The sequence below is a fragment of the Cygnus atratus genome, chromosome 8 (genome assembly GCF_013377495.2).
Source record: "Cygnus atratus isolate AKBS03 ecotype Queensland, Australia chromosome 8, CAtr_DNAZoo_HiC_assembly, whole genome shotgun sequence".
Taxonomy (NCBI): Eukaryota; Metazoa; Chordata; class Aves; order Anseriformes; family Anatidae; genus Cygnus; species Cygnus atratus.
In genome coordinates this window covers 23,469,646-23,486,259 of record NC_066369.1, presented here as the reverse complement: position 1 = coordinate 23,486,259, position 16,614 = coordinate 23,469,646, and the positions used below count along the sequence as shown (strand labels likewise).

General features: G+C 52.2%; 1 protein-coding gene and 1 long non-coding RNA gene across 4 annotated transcripts; one reads left to right on the top strand and one right to left on the bottom strand.

Moving 5' to 3' along the window:
* Positions 1 to 651: 651 nt before the first annotated feature.
* On the bottom strand, positions 652 to 6,715 carry LOC118243686 (uncharacterized). 3 transcript variants are annotated; one of them, XR_007708616.1, is made up of 5 exons: positions 6,584 to 6,715; positions 5,381 to 5,603; positions 4,469 to 5,170; positions 3,788 to 3,912; positions 652 to 1,293 (listed from the first exon to the last, which is right to left on the bottom strand). It is a non-coding gene; the product is annotated as an uncharacterized LOC118243686 (long non-coding RNA). The 3 variants fall into 3 exon arrangements; XR_004777302.2 differs by having other exon boundaries at positions 3,788 to 3,916; positions 4,483 to 5,170; XR_004777301.2 differs by having other exon boundaries at positions 3,788 to 5,170.
* On the top strand, positions 6,617 to 15,895 carry LOC118243685 (fatty-acid amide hydrolase 1-like). Its single transcript, XM_035537975.2, has 15 exons — positions 6,617 to 6,954; positions 8,152 to 8,265; positions 8,821 to 8,964; positions 9,275 to 9,408; positions 10,152 to 10,358; positions 10,760 to 10,800; positions 11,361 to 11,485; positions 11,712 to 11,837; positions 12,674 to 12,771; positions 13,138 to 13,237; positions 13,518 to 13,558; positions 14,379 to 14,418; positions 14,956 to 15,064; positions 15,315 to 15,460; positions 15,553 to 15,895. Exons 1-15 carry the CDS (start codon positions 6,775 to 6,777, stop codon positions 15,679 to 15,681), a joined length of 1,734 nt encoding a protein of 577 aa, XP_035393868.1. The 5' UTR covers positions 6,617 to 6,774; the 3' UTR covers positions 15,682 to 15,895.
* The last annotated feature ends 719 nt before the right edge of the window (positions 15,896 to 16,614 follow it).

The following is a 16,614-nucleotide window of genomic DNA, read 5'->3' as shown; positions in this document are numbered from 1 at the left end:
ACATGTAAATGGACAGGAGGCTTCCGAGCAGTGACCCTCCGGTCAGGAAGTTCTCCAAGGCAGCTCGAAGAAATACTTTATTCCTGGCGGTGCAAATAACTGATAGGGGCTGGCTAAGAAGGGTTCATGCAAATACTCCCGAATTAAGCTCCGTCTGAAGTGAGAAAGGGAAGATGATAAACACACCAGGCTTTAAAACTGCAAAATATGCTTTGCAGGCATGAAACCGGAGGAGTAACAAAACTATCTGACATCACATTAAACAGCGAAGCATTTCTTATTCTCAGGGCTGCAGTTACCTAAAACCAGAGTCCCATTAAAGAGTCCTAACTATTAGTTACATTTCTAAATCTTAAAACCATTAACAAAAGCCACTTAATTCAATTACTTTCCCTGGGCGCCGATGTTATTACATTATTGTCACGAAGCCGAGTTCGGCTCTGGGTTTCTCTCTTGTTTTTTTTTTTTTAATTCATTCCGCTTTTCTCCGCTCCGAGAGCGTCTCCCACCTCCTCGCCTCCCTCTCCCCCGATGTCATTGTGTAGAACTAATGGGGTAAACTGAAATGGTATCTGTCCTCATTGACAGGTTTATGAGAATTTAATAAAGCGTGGCGCGGATAAAATGAGATATTACAAGGCCACACAAAGCTGATTGACTTCTCCACGTCAGCATTTTTATTCAGTTATTTATTTATTTCTTCCCATCGCAGGGGTGATCTTGCTAGGCCAGGGGAGAGAAGAGGGGAAGGACAAGGCAGGGGGGTCCGAAGGGCTGATCGATCGATCCACTTGCTTCCTGTGAGCACAGACCTTGGTGCTTTGAGGCTTTCTGCTCCAGGAAGGGGACGGGTGAGGGCCATCCCCACTCGCCATCGGCGCCGTGCAAGCTGTGTGTCCGTACAGGTGTGACATCGGAGGTGGTGATAAAACGGGCCCTCTGCACCGACCCCAGACCCAGAGCACACAGGGAGGTCTGTGCCGACCGATGCAAGGCAATTACAACCCAAAGTGGGACTCTGAGGGTCCCCAAGGGGGATGCCACCAACCAGCTTCAGCAAGGTGCCTGCTCTGTGCCTCAGTTTCCCCTCCTGCCCGATGCCCATCCTGTCTGTGTAAATGAACGCCCCCAGGTCTGCACAGACCAAACCTTCCCTCCAGGACTTCTGGGGAAATCAGTGTGTGTACTTAAGTGTGTTTGCTTTCATCCCATGGCACACAGGGAGATCTGGAAATCCGGGCGGTGCAGTAACTGGCTGGCTAGCTCCCTCTCCTGGCTTCTTCAGAAGCAGAGCTCGGTAAAATAAATAAATAAATAATAATATAATAAAATAAAATAAAATAAAATAAAATAAAATAAAATAAAATAAAATAATAATGATAATTATTAATAATAATAATAATTATTATAATAATATATAATAACAATATATTATATATTAATATTTATAATTAATAATATATTATAATATAATATATTATATTAAATATAATTTATAATTAATAATATATTATAAGGGGTTGTGTGCTTTTGTCCGGGCAAGGAAACCACAGTACTGGTGGTCCAGGAGGTCTGGGCTCAGCCCAGTCACACTCTGAGGTGCACCAGGTCTCAGGACCACACTCATGACTTTGGACCCCACTTAAATTTTGATCTCAAACAGTGGAATAATTTTTGTTTGGAGGAAGGCTGTCAGGATTGAACTTGGGGCTGCTCCTGTTAGACTCAAAAGCTGGCTTCACACACAAATAAGTTTAACCATGTCTGCAATACCCAGTTAGAGTGGGTGGCAGAGATGTCTCTGATGATCCCAAAGCGTCGGCAATGTGCTGGATTTGAGGTACGATCCTGAGCACTACAATAAATCCTCATGGCAGTGATGCTGCAGGTCTCTGAGCACTGACAGTCTGCAGGATCGAGACCTGCTGAGATATCCTGCTTAGCAAAAATAGCCAGGTTCAGACAGACCAACGGCAAACCTTTCATCCTTTTATAGGAGCACTTAAAATCACTTGAAATCAGAGTTGCTCCCCACAAAAGCTTCAGCTGTCCCATCAACAAATGAGCCAGAAAAGAGCCTTCTGCTCCATTCAGTGACCCTTGCAAATCGAGGCAAAGTGCAGGTTTTTAGGGCGCAAAAGCCCCCGGGCAGCAGGTTTCCACCAGGACAGCAGCTCAATCCTGCTCTCTGGTGGCTCACACCCGAAAGGCCAAACGCAACCAGCTGCGGTATCTTTCGAGCACCCTTTCCAGCCTGTGCCCCGATTTTTTTTCTTATTTTTTTAATTAATTTAGCTCATTATACAGCTCAGAAGGCAGCTTTTCAAAAAAAAGATTGGGATCATCAAAGATGATGATAGTGGGAGGGTCTCATGGGCTCCATAGAGGGGCTGCAACCTACCCCAATTCATTTAAAAGCCTCCTCCAAAATTCTTTGCACCATGGGAAGCATCCTGCTGCTCTGCACAGACTGCTCACAACCCCTTCAACAGCCTTCCCTGGGCTGAGCCTGCCTGTGAGCATCCTCCCAGCACCGTGTCTCCTTGCTGAAGGGCCACAAGGTGCGCAGCAAGCACTTCTTGCACAGTTCCTCACCCCATCCCCACCAAGACGTTTATCTTCTGCCAGCCCCACTGACGTGGCAGCACAACGTGCTCATTCAGAGAGCAGGGCAGAAGCAGATGTCCCTTGGGGGTGCCACCTCTGCTGTCCCCACCACCACCATCTCCCAGAGCTGGGCAACCACCGCTTGAGACCACAGCTCTGGTTTTATCAATCCAACACACCATGAGGCAGCATCTGTACAGCTTGGGCTCCTCCCTGGCTGTTCTGAGAAGCATTTGATTATCTTCTCCATGCTGGCTTCAGCCTGTAAAGTTCTCAACACAGAGATGACCCCCCTGTTCTTTGCTCTATAACACACACTAACGAAGGGGCCAAACTTGACCACCCTTCACCAACTTTTCTGCTCCTGGTCCTGAAGCATGAGAGATGCTCAGCATGAAAATGTTTGTAAATCTTTGCCAGTATCCACAACAGCCCCATATCTCCTGCTCTCTTTCTGTCTCTGAGCTGCTGGAGTAATTACAGTGTAGCAGTGCCAGCACGAGGCATTTCTGCTGATGAATGCACTCAATCTAAGCACAGTTTTATGTATCATTAATTCCTTTAGCATTCAAAAAAATAACTTTTTTGATGGCAGATAATACTGTAATCACTCACAATTGCCAATACAATTATCTTCATTCAGCTGTGTAAAACAACTACAGGAGTAATTTTAGCCACTAAAATTTTCTCTCAATTTTTTTTTTCCTTATTTTTTAATGTTCACATGAAATGCAAAGCTGTTTGGACTTGGGTTGCTGTAACACAGGCACTACAAGAAATGAATCCCCACCCCCCCATTTGTGTAAAGAGGAGCTTTTCAGAGCCTGATCTCAGTGCTTGCGAGGTGCACTGTTTGCTTAGGGTGTTTTAAACAATCCTAGGGGTCTCCGAAAAGGTCCTCCCCATCCTGGGGACCCCACTGCTAGGACCTGTTCTACTTTTCCTTATTATCCATCAAGCAACCATGCAATAGCTGCTCCACGTTCAATACAGCACAGCTGATGAGGTGAGAACCAATTACCAAAATCCTGTGCCCCGTTCTAGCCCAAAGGTTCCGTAATTTGGCACATCACATGGATGCCCCTGTGCGCATTTCTTGTGCTTGCCCACTTGAACATCACCTGGGCTGGGATTCAACCCTGAGACAGCAGCACTCCACAAGACCAGAGAGAATACCTACCACTAAGGATGTTTCTTCTTCCAGCAGGAATCAGCTGTTCTCCTGTAGGAAATATTTCCTGTAGGAAACATTTTCAGGAATCTCACAGCAGCCTGGCAGAAACCCCAGAGCCGGTCTGAACCCAGCTGGCTGCAGAGGGAGAAGGGCAGCAAAGTTTCTGATCAGAGCAACAAAATTTGCTATCAGCGAAAACCTCTAGTGGGCAGGGGTCCAACGTGAGCCCCAGCTGCTGCAGGTCCCTGGGACACTGGCCAACACCACAGAGGAACCCTTTCTTCTGGTTTCTGATTTCCTGGACATGGTGCAGGTAGCTGTCACACAATTCACCTTCTGGTTGACTTCCAAGGTGTTGGCATGGAAGCACAGAGCAGAAGACAAAGGGCAGTCACCTCTCTGGACCGTGCAGGCTGCCATCCTGAGCTTATTCTTTAAGATCATGTTGTTAGCAAAAAGAGAAAACCCGCTACTGTCTTCTGGGAGATTCTCTGCAGTTTCCTGTTTGACCCCAAAAGTGCTCCACCTCAGGCGTTCCCTCTGCAGGTCCCTCTGAAGAACTTCAGGAGCTGAACACTTCTCCTGGAGGGCTGTGGCTGATCCATCAGCCCTAAGCTGATCACTATTGTTTTTAAAAAACCTGCCTGAATTAAACCTAGCATGGCCATAGCAAATCTGTTGCAAAACACGCCTGAGGTTACCTGGGCACAGCTCAGCGAGGAACAGGCTTCCTCATGCTCAGTCCAGACGATCTTCTTGTAATCAACAGCTGATATTCGTTCAGTTTTGGATGAAACTCATCCAAGGCCCGAAGCAGGACTTTCTTCCTCCCTGGTTAGTGAGCTAAGTGCTGTAAATATAAATGCTGGACCTGCCTCCGGGGGGGCAGGCCCTGGAAGGGGGCTGGCAGCTGGTGGCAGGAGCAGGTTGTTAACTGCTGGGAAGCCACTGAGGAGCACCGGGGTGAAATGGGAGAGTGGAATTGTGTGAATTCCTGGCTGAAGAGAGCACAGTTGCTTATTCTGACGCGAACGGCAGCAAACAAAGTCAGCCAAGGGCAGCAAACAGGAGGCATTGCTTCCTGTGGCGCGTGGATAAATCGCGGCTCTCCCCGCTGCGGGACACTGAGTGCCAGAAGGGGATTGCTTCACCCGAGAAATATCTGCACACGCACACAGCCATTAGTCGCCGAAGCCCAACCTCTGCCTTGAGAAGCCAGAGATCTCCAGGCGCCAGGAGGTGGCGTAGGGAAAACATTCCTGTGTGTTTACCATGCCCCTGGTGCCTGCTGTCAGAGGGACCGGGGCTTGCTGCTCCTTCAGCCTGCGCTGGGCCTCCCGAGCTCGTGTGATGTGTGATGGCTGGGAGAACAATGCCTTTCCGCCCCTCCTGTGGGAAACACGGGGTGATAACATCGCTGGGGCATGGTGATACCACCCGTCTGCATGCAGGGGGGTGGGGGCAATGGGGACAGAGGCTGCACCTCTCCACCTGCCTTGCCCAAAGGCTCCAGCCCTGCCAGGCAGCAGGGGAGATGCAGGGGCAGGAGCATGTTAAAATCCCATATTAAAATATTTCAAGTGCACCTGTTTTTACTACCTGCAAACATCCTTATTTCGTCACTGTGCTGCCAAGGGGTGAGGAGGGTGTGCCGGCTGCAGCACGAGCAGCAGGGAGGAGCAGAGAGCTGTCACGGTGCTTGCCTTCATCCTCCCTGCAAGGGCAACCCCACCACGCCTGCTTCCCTCTGAGCAGCCTGCGTGCATGGGATTGCAGTACCCTTTGAGCTCCCTTTGCTCTGTGATCCTCCGAGCCCCACGGTCTGAAAGAGGGGGAAAAAATGGAAGGAAAAGAATGAAAGAAAGAAGGGGGGGAGACCCAAACAGGCTCTGGGAAATAAAGGTTATTCTTGCATGTAATTTGCTCGACCCAGATAAACAGAGAGCTGCTTGTCCTCAAAACGAGAGCAAGAGGCTGTAAGCGATGAGTTAAGAGGGCTGACTATTCCCAAGGCCCCTACACCCGTCAGCAAAGCCGGTGCCAGGACTCTGTGTACACACAGGGCAGCGTTGCTCGCCGCGAGAAGCCCGAAGGCTGAAGTGAAGCAGGTGGCCTGAGCAACAGCAGCAGGAAAAATCAGGTCCGGGGGCACGCAGCCCTCCATGGTGTTTTCTAGCTCGGCACTGCATCTGCCAGGGGTGGCTCAGGCACAGCGGGAGCCTGCTGGGAGGCAGCGGGGAGATCCCAAACCCTTCCCAGCAGGTTTTCCACAAGAGCATGAAATATTTGGGCATGAACTTTTTTTGCAAATGGTGAGGATTTTTAAGGTCAGACCCCACGGAAGGCTGGAGAGAAAGCAATTTTAAGGGAGTTTCCCTGAAAAGTGAGCGCAGGGCCCCAGCGAGCACTTGTCTGCGGGAGTTTACCACTTTGCAGGCTGCAGCAAAGCAGAGCACGGCCACACACCCGTGCTGTGCCTGGGATGAAGCAGGCAGGCCTGGAGGTTTCTTCTCTTTTTTTTTTTTTTTTTTTCCCTCGCCCAGCTGCCTGGCTGCGGGAAGCACGGAGGAGCCAGGCATCGCTCCTTCGATGTGCCTAGCCAAGGTTATTCCCCGAGAGCCGAAAAATCCCAGCGAGGCGCTTAGACAGCCGCAAATCCCAAGCTCAAAGCCACACTCGGAGAAAGGCAAACCCCAGCAAGCCTTATCAGAAAGAGCCCACCCACCAGCACAGAGCGAGGGACGGCTTCTGGGCTTCTTATCTCTTTCTCTACCAACCCTCCAACCCTTCCCTCTGCCAAACCTCCTCCTCCCAGCCCGCCGCTGCCGGCGATGCCTCGAAGCGGTTAACTCCCTTCCGAGCTCGTCCAACGCTCGGCTGCCAGCCGCTCCTCCCCGGGGCTCTGCCTCCCCGTTCCCCGCCTCCCCGGCGGCCGGAGGCAGCCCCGGGAGCCGGCGGGGAGGGAGCGCGGTGTCCCCGGGGCCGTGCCCAGCATGCGGCCGGCGCCGCGCTCCCTGCCCGCGCTGCTCTGCTGCTTCTCCGCCGGGCTGCTGCTGCTGCTGCTGCGATGGAGGCGCTGGAAAGGGCTGTGGAAGAAGGTGGAGGCGGCCCGGCAGAGGCAGGAGGAAGGCTTGGACAGGATGGAGAAGGCTGTGAGAAGCTTTCGGGAGCAGGTGGGTGGAAAGAGACACGCCGGGCGATCCAAGGGGGAGGGTGCAGGTGGGCGCTGGGTCAGCGCCCCGGAGCTAAATGGGGTGGGGATGGATCCTGGAGGGTGTAAGGGGGGGGCAGACGGGTGGTCTTTCGGCGGGGTATGGGCAGGTGCTGGTGTGCAGCTCGCTGCAGAGGCTGAGTTTTGCCTGGGAGCGAGGCGGGATCCTGACTCCTCATCCGGAGTTATCATTTTCTTTTTAACCACACGTGCCCACACCCGCCGGAAAGGCAGCGATCCCCTGCAGCAGGAGCATAGCAAGGGCAGGAGGAGACAAGGCTTTATGGGGTCGCGCGGGGCGGTCTGCACGGTGGGGGATAACAGGCAGCGGTGCAGGCGTCAGCAAAAAGAAACTCGCGGCGAGAGGAGGAAAATTCCAGCCTCTCATTTAAAAGTGCTATATCTGCTTCCACCTCTTCCGCCATGGCAAGACACTCAGCCCGATTGTTAAGGAGGCTGTAGGAAGTGGCAGAGGTGGCGTTTTATAGCAGAGGCCAAAGTCCAGCGGCACAGCTGCGAGGGACGCTCATACCGAGGCAGGCTGCCATAAATCCGGCTCGCGCGTGCCGTTCCCTCTGCGGTCCCACTGAGCTGCCCAGCTTGTGGTTCAAGAGGGCTAGCTCGGGTTCAGAGCCCACCTTGAGGGATGGGTACGATGCACTTGTGTGCTGTTTAGTAGGTGGCAGGGAAATTTCTGCCAGCCCGAAGTGAACCCTCTGCTGTCAGCTGAGGCTCTCGCTGGTGCTCCTGGTTTGCTAATTTGATGGTGCCAGGGGAAGAGCTGTCTATTTTCCTTCCTTGCTGGAGCAATATCTAATAATATAGGCAATTCCCACTGGAGTTTAGCACTGCACTGAGCAGCTCCTCCAGGCCCCACCGAGACCTGTCTGAACAAGGCTGGAGAAAGGCTTTCTGCAGGGGCTGAGTAATACCGGTCTGGCCGGGAAGACAAGGCTTTAAAATGCTTGGGCTTTTGCTGGCCCCGCAGGTTTCCTTCCATGCTTCCCAGCACTGGGGCAGGAGCAGGACTGCAGTCTTGGGGCAAATATTGCATTTGATCACTAAACAGCAGACGCTTTTAGGCTGCGACACAGTGAGCACTAGGGGGGGAGGAAGAGACAGCAGCAGTGTGTCATTCCCTGTTCATCATTTCCCTTAGCATCCCTCGGTGAACATGGTGTCCATCCTCTCTCTGTCTCTGCCGGAGCTCTCCAAGAAGCTCCGGGATGGCTCCCTCCCTCCAGAGCACGTCTTCTACGCCTACCTGGGCAAGGTGAGGAGCGAGGGCAGCAGGGCAGGGTCTTGCCCAATGTGGGGCTGCCTCTCCTGGGCGAAGCCCAGCACAAGGTTCAAATGCTGATTCGAGCCTGGTTCAGACACTGCTGAGCTGCCACCGCTTGGGGAGGTTGTGGAGTGCTGCTGCTGTCTCCTCATCATCTCCAAATGGGTTGGCAAACCTCAAACACTCAGTGTGCACTTTCATTCTCTAGCCAAAATGCCCTGATCACCTCCTGGGTTCGCACTTCGGGGTTATCATTTTATGCCACCCTACAACCACGATCCAGAAAACAGCCTTTTGTAATCTGCTGTGTTGAGTGCCTCTGCCCATCATGTCCCAGCTGGTGCTGTGGCCCTCCTCTGTCCAGATAAGAGTTTGGAGTTTGGCACAAAAAACCTTTTGGGAAAGACCAAAAAGGGCTGCCCTGGTACCAGATGCCCATGGGGAGGTGGAGAAGCAGGAAGAGGCAGGTGTGCTTTGCAGAACAGAAAGCACTTGTGCAACACTACAGGCTGTGTCTCACCCGTGGCTTTGCCTGCTTCCCCCAAGGCCCTCCAGATCACCAGAGAAACCAACTGCATCACGGAGTACATGCAGGAAAGTGAGACCCAGCTCCAGCAAGCGAGGCCACCAGGGAAGCCGGGTTTGCTTTATGGGGTGCCTGTCAGCATCAAGGACTCCATCAACTGCCAGGTACCAGGAGCACAATACCACGCGTATCCTGAAACCTCTGGGGTTTAAATCTGGTGGCGGGGGGAGGTTTAACCTCAGCATCTGGCTGGACTTTGTCATAGCTGATGGCAAGTGATAGGATTTGCTGCCCATCTCCCGTACAAGCAAACAGAGAAGGCTGGTTAGATTTTATTACCACCACACTATGCAACGTACATTCTGGATGTGTTGTTGGAGGTGCATGCACGTGTTTCTAGATTTAGATAAAAATACTTTGGGCAGGGAAAGTTGCAGTCCTTGATCTGTGAACCTCGTTGTACTCTGCTCCCAGGGCCATGACTCCACATTAGGGTTCGTGAAAAACATCAATCAGCCCATGGCAGAGGACAGCGTGCTGGTGCAGGTGCTCAAGAGACAAGGGGCAATTCCCTTTGTGAAAACCAATGTTCCCCAGTCCCTCATCAGGTAGGTGAGCAGCCCAGGTGCCCCCTCCCCATTCCCACATCAGGAGTGGCAGTTCTCCCTCCCTCCTCTCCAGTGAGGGCTTCTATCAAGTCTAATTCTCACTTCCCACCTCTTTTTTCAAGAACAACACCTAATCCATATCCCTAGTGTCTTTAAGTTTTAAAGCTACTCGGAATGATCATTCATTCTGGTTTGAAATAAAGAAACAGAAGAGGAGAATAATTTCTGCCCTTCTGTCTTGTGCTGGCTGGTTTTTAAGCCACTTATTTATTTATTTTTTTTTAAATCTAGTTAACCCCTTAGTGGCGGTTCTGTCAACTACACAGTACCATTATAAATGTACCCAAAACTTCCTGCCATATCTGCCAAGACCACCCTCGACATCACTGGCGTGGGGTGAGGTCAGGTGTGCTCCCCTGGGCAGCCGCTCTGCTCGTGTCCCCCTGCCCTGCCAACTGACCTTTGGTAGAGCTGCTCCAAGGACAGCTATTGCCCAAGCCCTACGAAGTGCCTTGCCTTTCTTAACCGTAACAGGGCAACGACTGACCCTGCTTTTAAAAAGCCACACAGAGGGGTTGCCCTGGGGATTATCAGATTTTGCAAGTCACTTTTTTTTCACACTTTTTTTTCACACAGATTTTGCAAGTCAAAAAAACTTCTCAAGATTTTTTTTTTTGAAGTGACAGGGTCCACACCAGCAGATGTCTGCATTCCCCTCATTTGCACACTCTCTGTCTCTCCAGCTTTGACTGCAAGAACTTAATCTTCGGTCAGACGTTCAACCCCCTGCTCTACACCAGGACTCCCGGAGGTTCCTCGGGTGGAGAAGGGGCACTTATAGGGGGAGGTGGGTCCATCCTGGGCTTTGGGACGGATGTAGGAGGGAGCCTGCGTTTCCCCGCTGCCTTCTGTGGGATCTGTGCGCTCAAACCCACTGGGAACAGACTCAGGTACTTCAAGTAATGCTGTAACCTCTTGGGGTGAGACCCTACGGTCTGCTGTGTTGGGATGCTCAGGCTGCTGTGGGCAAGGGGAAAGCTGGGAGGTACCGGGAAGGGCTCACTTCTCCCTCCTGCCCAGACATCTTCTGAGGAATGAAGCACCAGTTCCCCCAGAATAGAAAGAGAGGAAATCTCCCCACCTGCATGCTGGGGACAGGGGGGAGCAGTTGTTCCTGACTGACCAGACATAAACCATTCTGGCCTAGGTTGGGTCTCCCTTGGGCTTCCCCTTGGCCTCTCCTTCTGCCAGCATCTGCGAAGGGAGGGCAGTGGTTTCATGAGCACTTCCTGCTGCTTAAAGCCTTGTCCTTCTCTGAAAACTCAGCTGCTGTCTTTTTGTCTCTTTGCAGCAAAAAAGGAGTCGTTTCTGGTATCCGAGGGCAGAAGTCAGGTAGGAATTGATGGTTGACTTCCAGGGAGAGGAGAAAGGCAGGGCTGGGAATGACCTCGAGCTGGCTATGGGGGACCTTCTCCAGTACATCCAGAGAGGGAAGCAGGTTCCTTTTCAGGGACTCTTTCAGAGAGCTACCCCAATAGCACAGTTCCTGAGAAATGTGCTGGTGTGTGCAAGAGCTGAGAGGAGTGGTTTGTGTAACACATAAACCCAGATACACCCTGTAACCCTCAGGGTGCTGTGCTGCCTGCCACAGCCTGGTGGGAGGTGGGGTTAGTGGTCAGAGGGGATGTTCTTGTGTCATGGTTGATAAAGCTTTTTGCTCACTTTGTAAGGCATGCAAGGGAGGCATCAAGGGCACATATTGATGGATAACAACCATGGGCCTGTTGGTGGGAAGGGACCTGTAGGCATCCCAGCCCCATTCTCAGAAGGGAGCTGTTGATAACACTAGGCTAAGTCAAAGCGATGCCTAGAGGTCCTGCTTTTACAGGACATGCTCCATGTAAGCCATAATCGACCCTCAGCCATAATCACACTCTCCTGGTCTCCTCCAGTGGTCGCAGCGGTGGGGCCGATGGCAAAAGACGTGGAGAGCCTGGCACTGTGCATGCGAGCACTCCTGTGTGAGGACATGTTCAGCCTGGACAGCACGGTGCCCCCCCTTCCCTTCAATGAAGAGGTAAAGGACCTGAGAGGGGCTGAAGGGCTGTGAGAAAAGCTGCCATCCCTTTGGCCCAAAATGCTAGTGGCTCCCGGTAGCCCTGTGGGACATGCCAGCCTGCCACGTACCGCGGGCTGACATGTTGGTGAGGCGAGTGCTGCTTTCCAGGCCTGCAGCATGGGTGTATTGCTGGCTCCTGACACAGCTGACATCCTTCCAGCTGGAGCTCTTCCTTGCTCCGCAGGTGTATTCCAGCACACAGCCCCTCCGCATAGGCTACTACGAAACCGATTTCTTCACCATGCCCAGCCCTGCCATGAGACGTGCCATTCGGGAGACGAAGAAGCTTTTGGAGGATGCTGGCCACACGGTAGGATGCTGCATGAATCCAACTGTCATGCCAAATCTGTGCTTCCTTGGCACCATGTGCATTTACTCATGCCCAGGCCAAGAAGCACATTGTGTTGGGTGCTGTACAAACCGGGTCCTGAGGCAGTCTCCTCAGGGAGCTTTCAGTCGTGGTCTGGCAGTGCTGGTCTGAGCCTCAGGGAGCGCCTCTGTTCAGTGGCTGTGATCAGTTGCTGTCCAAGTATTTCTGTAGTTTCTTCTCAAGCCCATTTCACCTCTTCTGTATGATGTCCTTTGGCAAGCAGTTCCACAGGTGCACTGCACACTGCATAGGAAGCCACCTACTGATTGTGTATCTGGAAACAGGTGCCTAGGGAAAATACAGAAAGGCAGCTGCAGATGACAACTCTACTGTAGCCCAGCAGTCGTCTACAGCATCTCAGTTTTCTCCTCTCCCCCATTTCAGCAAGTGAGCTGCTGTGCGTGAGGCACTGTGGTGGCTGCACACCTTCCCCCTCCCCTTGCACAAGGATCAGGAGGGAAGAGAAGAGCACAGACTCCTGCTCTCTGCCCTCCCCTGCCAGTTTTGGAGGGACCTTTGTCCCCTGGGGCTGTTCAGGTGATGATGGTGGCAGAGCCCATCCTCTATCTTTTGACAAATCAGTTACTGCTCAGAGGGAAAACTGCATTTTCAGGGAAGGGTGGATTGGGTGGGAGAACCTGGTGGCCACGTGCTGGAGAGGGCTCATGTCAGGATTCTTCAGCCCTTGCAGGAAGGAGCCCAGAAGCCCATGATGGCTTCTCCCACGCAGCTTGATTGTGCTTGCACCCCTGACACCTTTTCCGTCATCCTTCCAGCTAGTTCCCTTTGAAATCACAAACGTGGACTACGTGACTTACAACTTCTGCCTCAGAGGAATGTTTGCAGATGGGTGCACCTCCTTCCTCAAGAAGTTGTAAGTGCAACCCAGGATGGTTTGTGTGATTGGTGCCACTCTGGGAAAGCCCTCGCTAGGGGGTCTGGCCGGCATCTGGGTACGGGTAGCAGATCCACTGCATATAGACAGTGGCTGGTATGCAGAAGGTTTTACTGGGGAGCTTATATTCAATTGAACCTTGGGGCCATTTGGGACTGTTATCAGCCCTGACAGACCAAAACTGGGTGCTGATAGCCTATAAATACCACGGGAATCTGGGGAGCCCAGAGGAATGGAGAAAACCTTTTTGTCACTTAGGTATGCTGTTCAGAGGGGTTGGTCCTCTACAAGAGATCCACTGTAATTGCTTCCCAACACTGCTCAGCTAAACATCCTCTTTTTCAGTGAAGGGGAGCTCGAGAGAGGCAGCATGGGGACATTCTTCTGGTTGGCGAAGTTACCAAACTGCCTAAAAACTTTCGTGTCCTGGATTGCCAAACCCTTTGTAAGGTCCACTTTTTCCTAACATAATTGTAGTCAAGCAATAGGTGTCTCCTGTTGCAGTAAGACTTTACAAGAGGGAATTCTCTAAGCTTGGCTTCCTGGCTGTGCTTAGGCACATCTCCAAACTGGAGTGATGCTATTTCTGTTCCTCCTCTTCCCTCTTTGGGGAAAATCCACACGTCCTGCCTGAGCACTGAGTCAACAGCTTGCATTTGTGATAGAGCTGCCTGAGAGAGCAGAGCTGGGACTAATGTAAGGTATTTTCTTTATTACTTCTTCAGGTGCCTCGATTGTCAAATATCGTAAGAAGTATGAGAACAAAGTGAGTAAACCTGAGTCTAACCAAATGTGAAAATTTGGGTTTCTCCTCTGGAGAGTGGCTGTGTGTGCTACATTAGGGATACTTCCCTAGCTGCATGCATCTGTGAAAATACAAGGCAGAAAATACAAGGGTGGGAGCAAACTGAGAGCTGTTTATGTCAGCCTCATAACCCTGAAGGGTTTGGCCAACTGTTCTGGTACTGAGGATGGGAATAAGGGTGGGGGCTCACGGCCTATTGCTTATGAACTGGATGAAGCTTGTGGGAATGAAACATGCTGGCAGCTTCGGTACTGGTTAATACATCTTCCATGCAATGATGTAGGGGCCCCATAAGATAGGATGAGAGGAAAACACACAGAGAAGAAGGCTTGCTCTTCCTTCCTGCATTGTTGATGTTGGGCATTTAGGGGTGAGAAAGCACTCAAATCCTGTAGCAGAGAGAGTGTGTTTTGTGCTGTGCCTCCACGACACAGTACATCTGTCTTCATGCTAAAGGATCAGGCTGTCTCATCCAGCCTGGCCTTTGAGAAGAGATTCGTCGGGGCTTCCACCTCCTCAGCACAGTGGCAGTAACAGGGCTGGACAGTTGTCAGGCCAAAGCAGCACTGCAACTAGCTGCTATTAGTCTTCAGTCCTCTGTCACAGGCAGAAGCTGAAATGAGACCACCAGCCACTGAGGGGAAAGCCAGCACTTTGCCAGTCCTTCCTTCCCTTGGCTGCTTCCCTTGGCCCACCTGCTTTTTGATGCTCTCCCTGCCCCCTAAAGCTGCTCTTTGCAGTACCTCTCAATGACTTTCATGGGTTTTGCTTCCTTTTTCAGCACAGTGGATGAACTCTGGAGTCTTCACCAGGAAATTGAGGTAAAGTACTGCAATTTGGACTTAGATAGTTCTTTTGTTTTATTTCTGGAAACAAGTTTCAGTGCCCATTAGTGCATTAGGAGATGACCAAGTCAGTGATGTGAAGTAGGAACACGTGTCACTCCTGAACAGATCTCTCTTGGATGTACAAGTTTTCAGCACATTTAAAGGTCAGAACAGTAATTCACGCATTCATGGTCCTTAATCAGGCCTGAATTTTCTTCTTGTACACCTGAAAATGTAGGCCATCAGCTGCAGCACCATTTCTATTCTGTTTTTCTCAGAAAAAAAGCCCTTATCCCAGCTTGCCCCTGCACTCCCCACCTCCAGTTTTAGCAGGGGACAGGCTGCTTTGCCCACTGGGAGGACTGCTGGCTGAGCAGCAAAGGGTTGCTGGATTTTAGCAGGGTCAGGCCTGCTGCAGCTCACCCCACAACTCCTGGGGAAAGGCCAGGAGCCCAGCGGAGAGCCCAAGAAGAGCCTCAGCCCGGGGACAGCACATCCACCCCACTGACCACTGGTGTATTTTCTCCTCAGGAGTCTTGCCAACAGTTCATCGCCCAGTGGAAGAAGCTGAACCTGGATGTCATGCTTTGTCCCATGCTGGGCCCAGCTCTCGGTATCGGCTACCCCAGGAAGCTCTCAGGTAGGAGAAGGAAGCTCTCAGGCAGTGACCAGTGGTGGGAAGAGCTCAGTTCTCTGGCAGCTGGAGTTCCAGCCCATGTAAACCACCCTGGTGTCTGTGGGAGCCAAGGGGCAGGTTTCCATACTGCAGCCACTGACTTCCCAGTGCAAACACCCATTAACTGAAGGTGGCGTTGGGTGTTTGCCTGGGCCGTGGTCGCACGCAGAAGGGGTGAAGGTTTGCCCTGCACTGAGCTCCCTCTCTCCCGCAGTGGCAGTCAGCTACACCATGCTCTACAACTCCCTGGACTTCCCGGCCGGGGTCGTCCCCGTCACGATGGTGACAGATGAGGACGAGAAGGAGCTGAAGGGCTACCAGGGGTACTTCCGAGACTGGTGGGACCGGACCCTGGCAAAGGTAAGTCACGTCACGTCCCCCTGGGGGCACGAGCATCCCCACCCCACCCCAGGATGCCTCCCTGCCCTCTCCCCCCTGTGTTTGTGCCTCAGGCTTTTCATGGCAGCGTGGGGCTACCCGTGGCCGTGCAGTGCGTGGCCTTGCCGTGGCAGGAGGAGCTGTGCCTGCGCTTCATGAAGGAGGTGGAGACGCTCACCCTGAAGAAAAACCAGCTCGTCTGAGTCCCCATGCTTGCTCAGAGCGGGATCCGGGCTAGCAGAGGTGCTAGCTGTCCTCTCGTCCAGCCCACCCTCAGGACAAGCGTTCCTGCCTGCGAGGATGCACTGATGGCTGGGGTGGCTGCCAGCTTTGGGACGCGCGGGGAAAGTGAGACGAGCTCTGCTTCGGTGGAGCGCTTCCAACAATTGTCCTAATACAGTATTTTTTTGTTAGTGGAAAGTCTGTTATTTCAGGTGTGTATTTGTGTGGAGGTTTGGGGGAGAATTGAGCAATCCTCTGAACACCACCCAGGGAAGTGCAAGAACACTTTCCTGTTACAAAATGGGGACACTGAGGCACGGGGACTGGTTTTGTCTAACACGCCCAGACTCCTACTTGCAGTGCCATAGGGAGAAGGTTTGTTCCTGTATTTCTCAGCTCCACAGAAGCTCCATGAGAAACAAATGTTTTCCCTGCCACACACGAGCAATTGGAAGTCAAAACTGAGTCGGCAGCCTCTGGAAAGCAGGGAGGGAGCTGGACTGCTTCCCACACGGGGGACTGCTGACACCCTGCCAGCGTGGGTGAGCACCAAGGGGAAATCTGGAGTGTGGAGCAACTCCCCTGTCCCTTAGGCACCTATACCTGCTTTCTGCAGAGCAGAGGTATAAATTGCTTCATCTCAGTGCATTGCACTTACCAAGCAGCATGCCAGTGTCAGAGGCCAGCCTCTGCTGCACGGCCGGGTTTCCAGCGAGGTTCCCCAGCCGCTGGCAGGCACCCCCACCAGGATCTGCTGCTCCCCGCGGGTTTCCAAGGGTGCCTGAGAAAGGGGCTCCACAATGCAAAAGCGTCTTCCCAGAGCAGCAGTTCCCAAACAGATCATAGCAAAGTTTAGACAGGAAAAGGTATGGGTGTTTTTGTTTTGGTTTTAAATGTGTTATTGTTTAAACCAG

What these genes read in the sequence shown, in the direction of transcription:
- LOC118243685 (XM_035537975.2), top strand. Translation starts at nt 6,775, where the DNA reads ATGCGGCCGGCGCCGCGCTCCCTGCCCGCGCTGCTCTGCTGCTTCTCC. An exon ending in ACCTCCTTCCTCAAGAAGTT is followed by an intron (nt 12,772 to 13,137) that starts GTAAGTGCAACC and finishes CCTCTTTTTCAG; the next exon opens with TGAAGGGGAGCTCGAGAGAG. An exon ending in CTACCCCAGGAAGCTCTCAG is followed by an intron (nt 15,065 to 15,314) that starts GTAGGAGAAGGA and finishes TCTCTCCCGCAG; the next exon opens with TGGCAGTCAGCTACACCATG.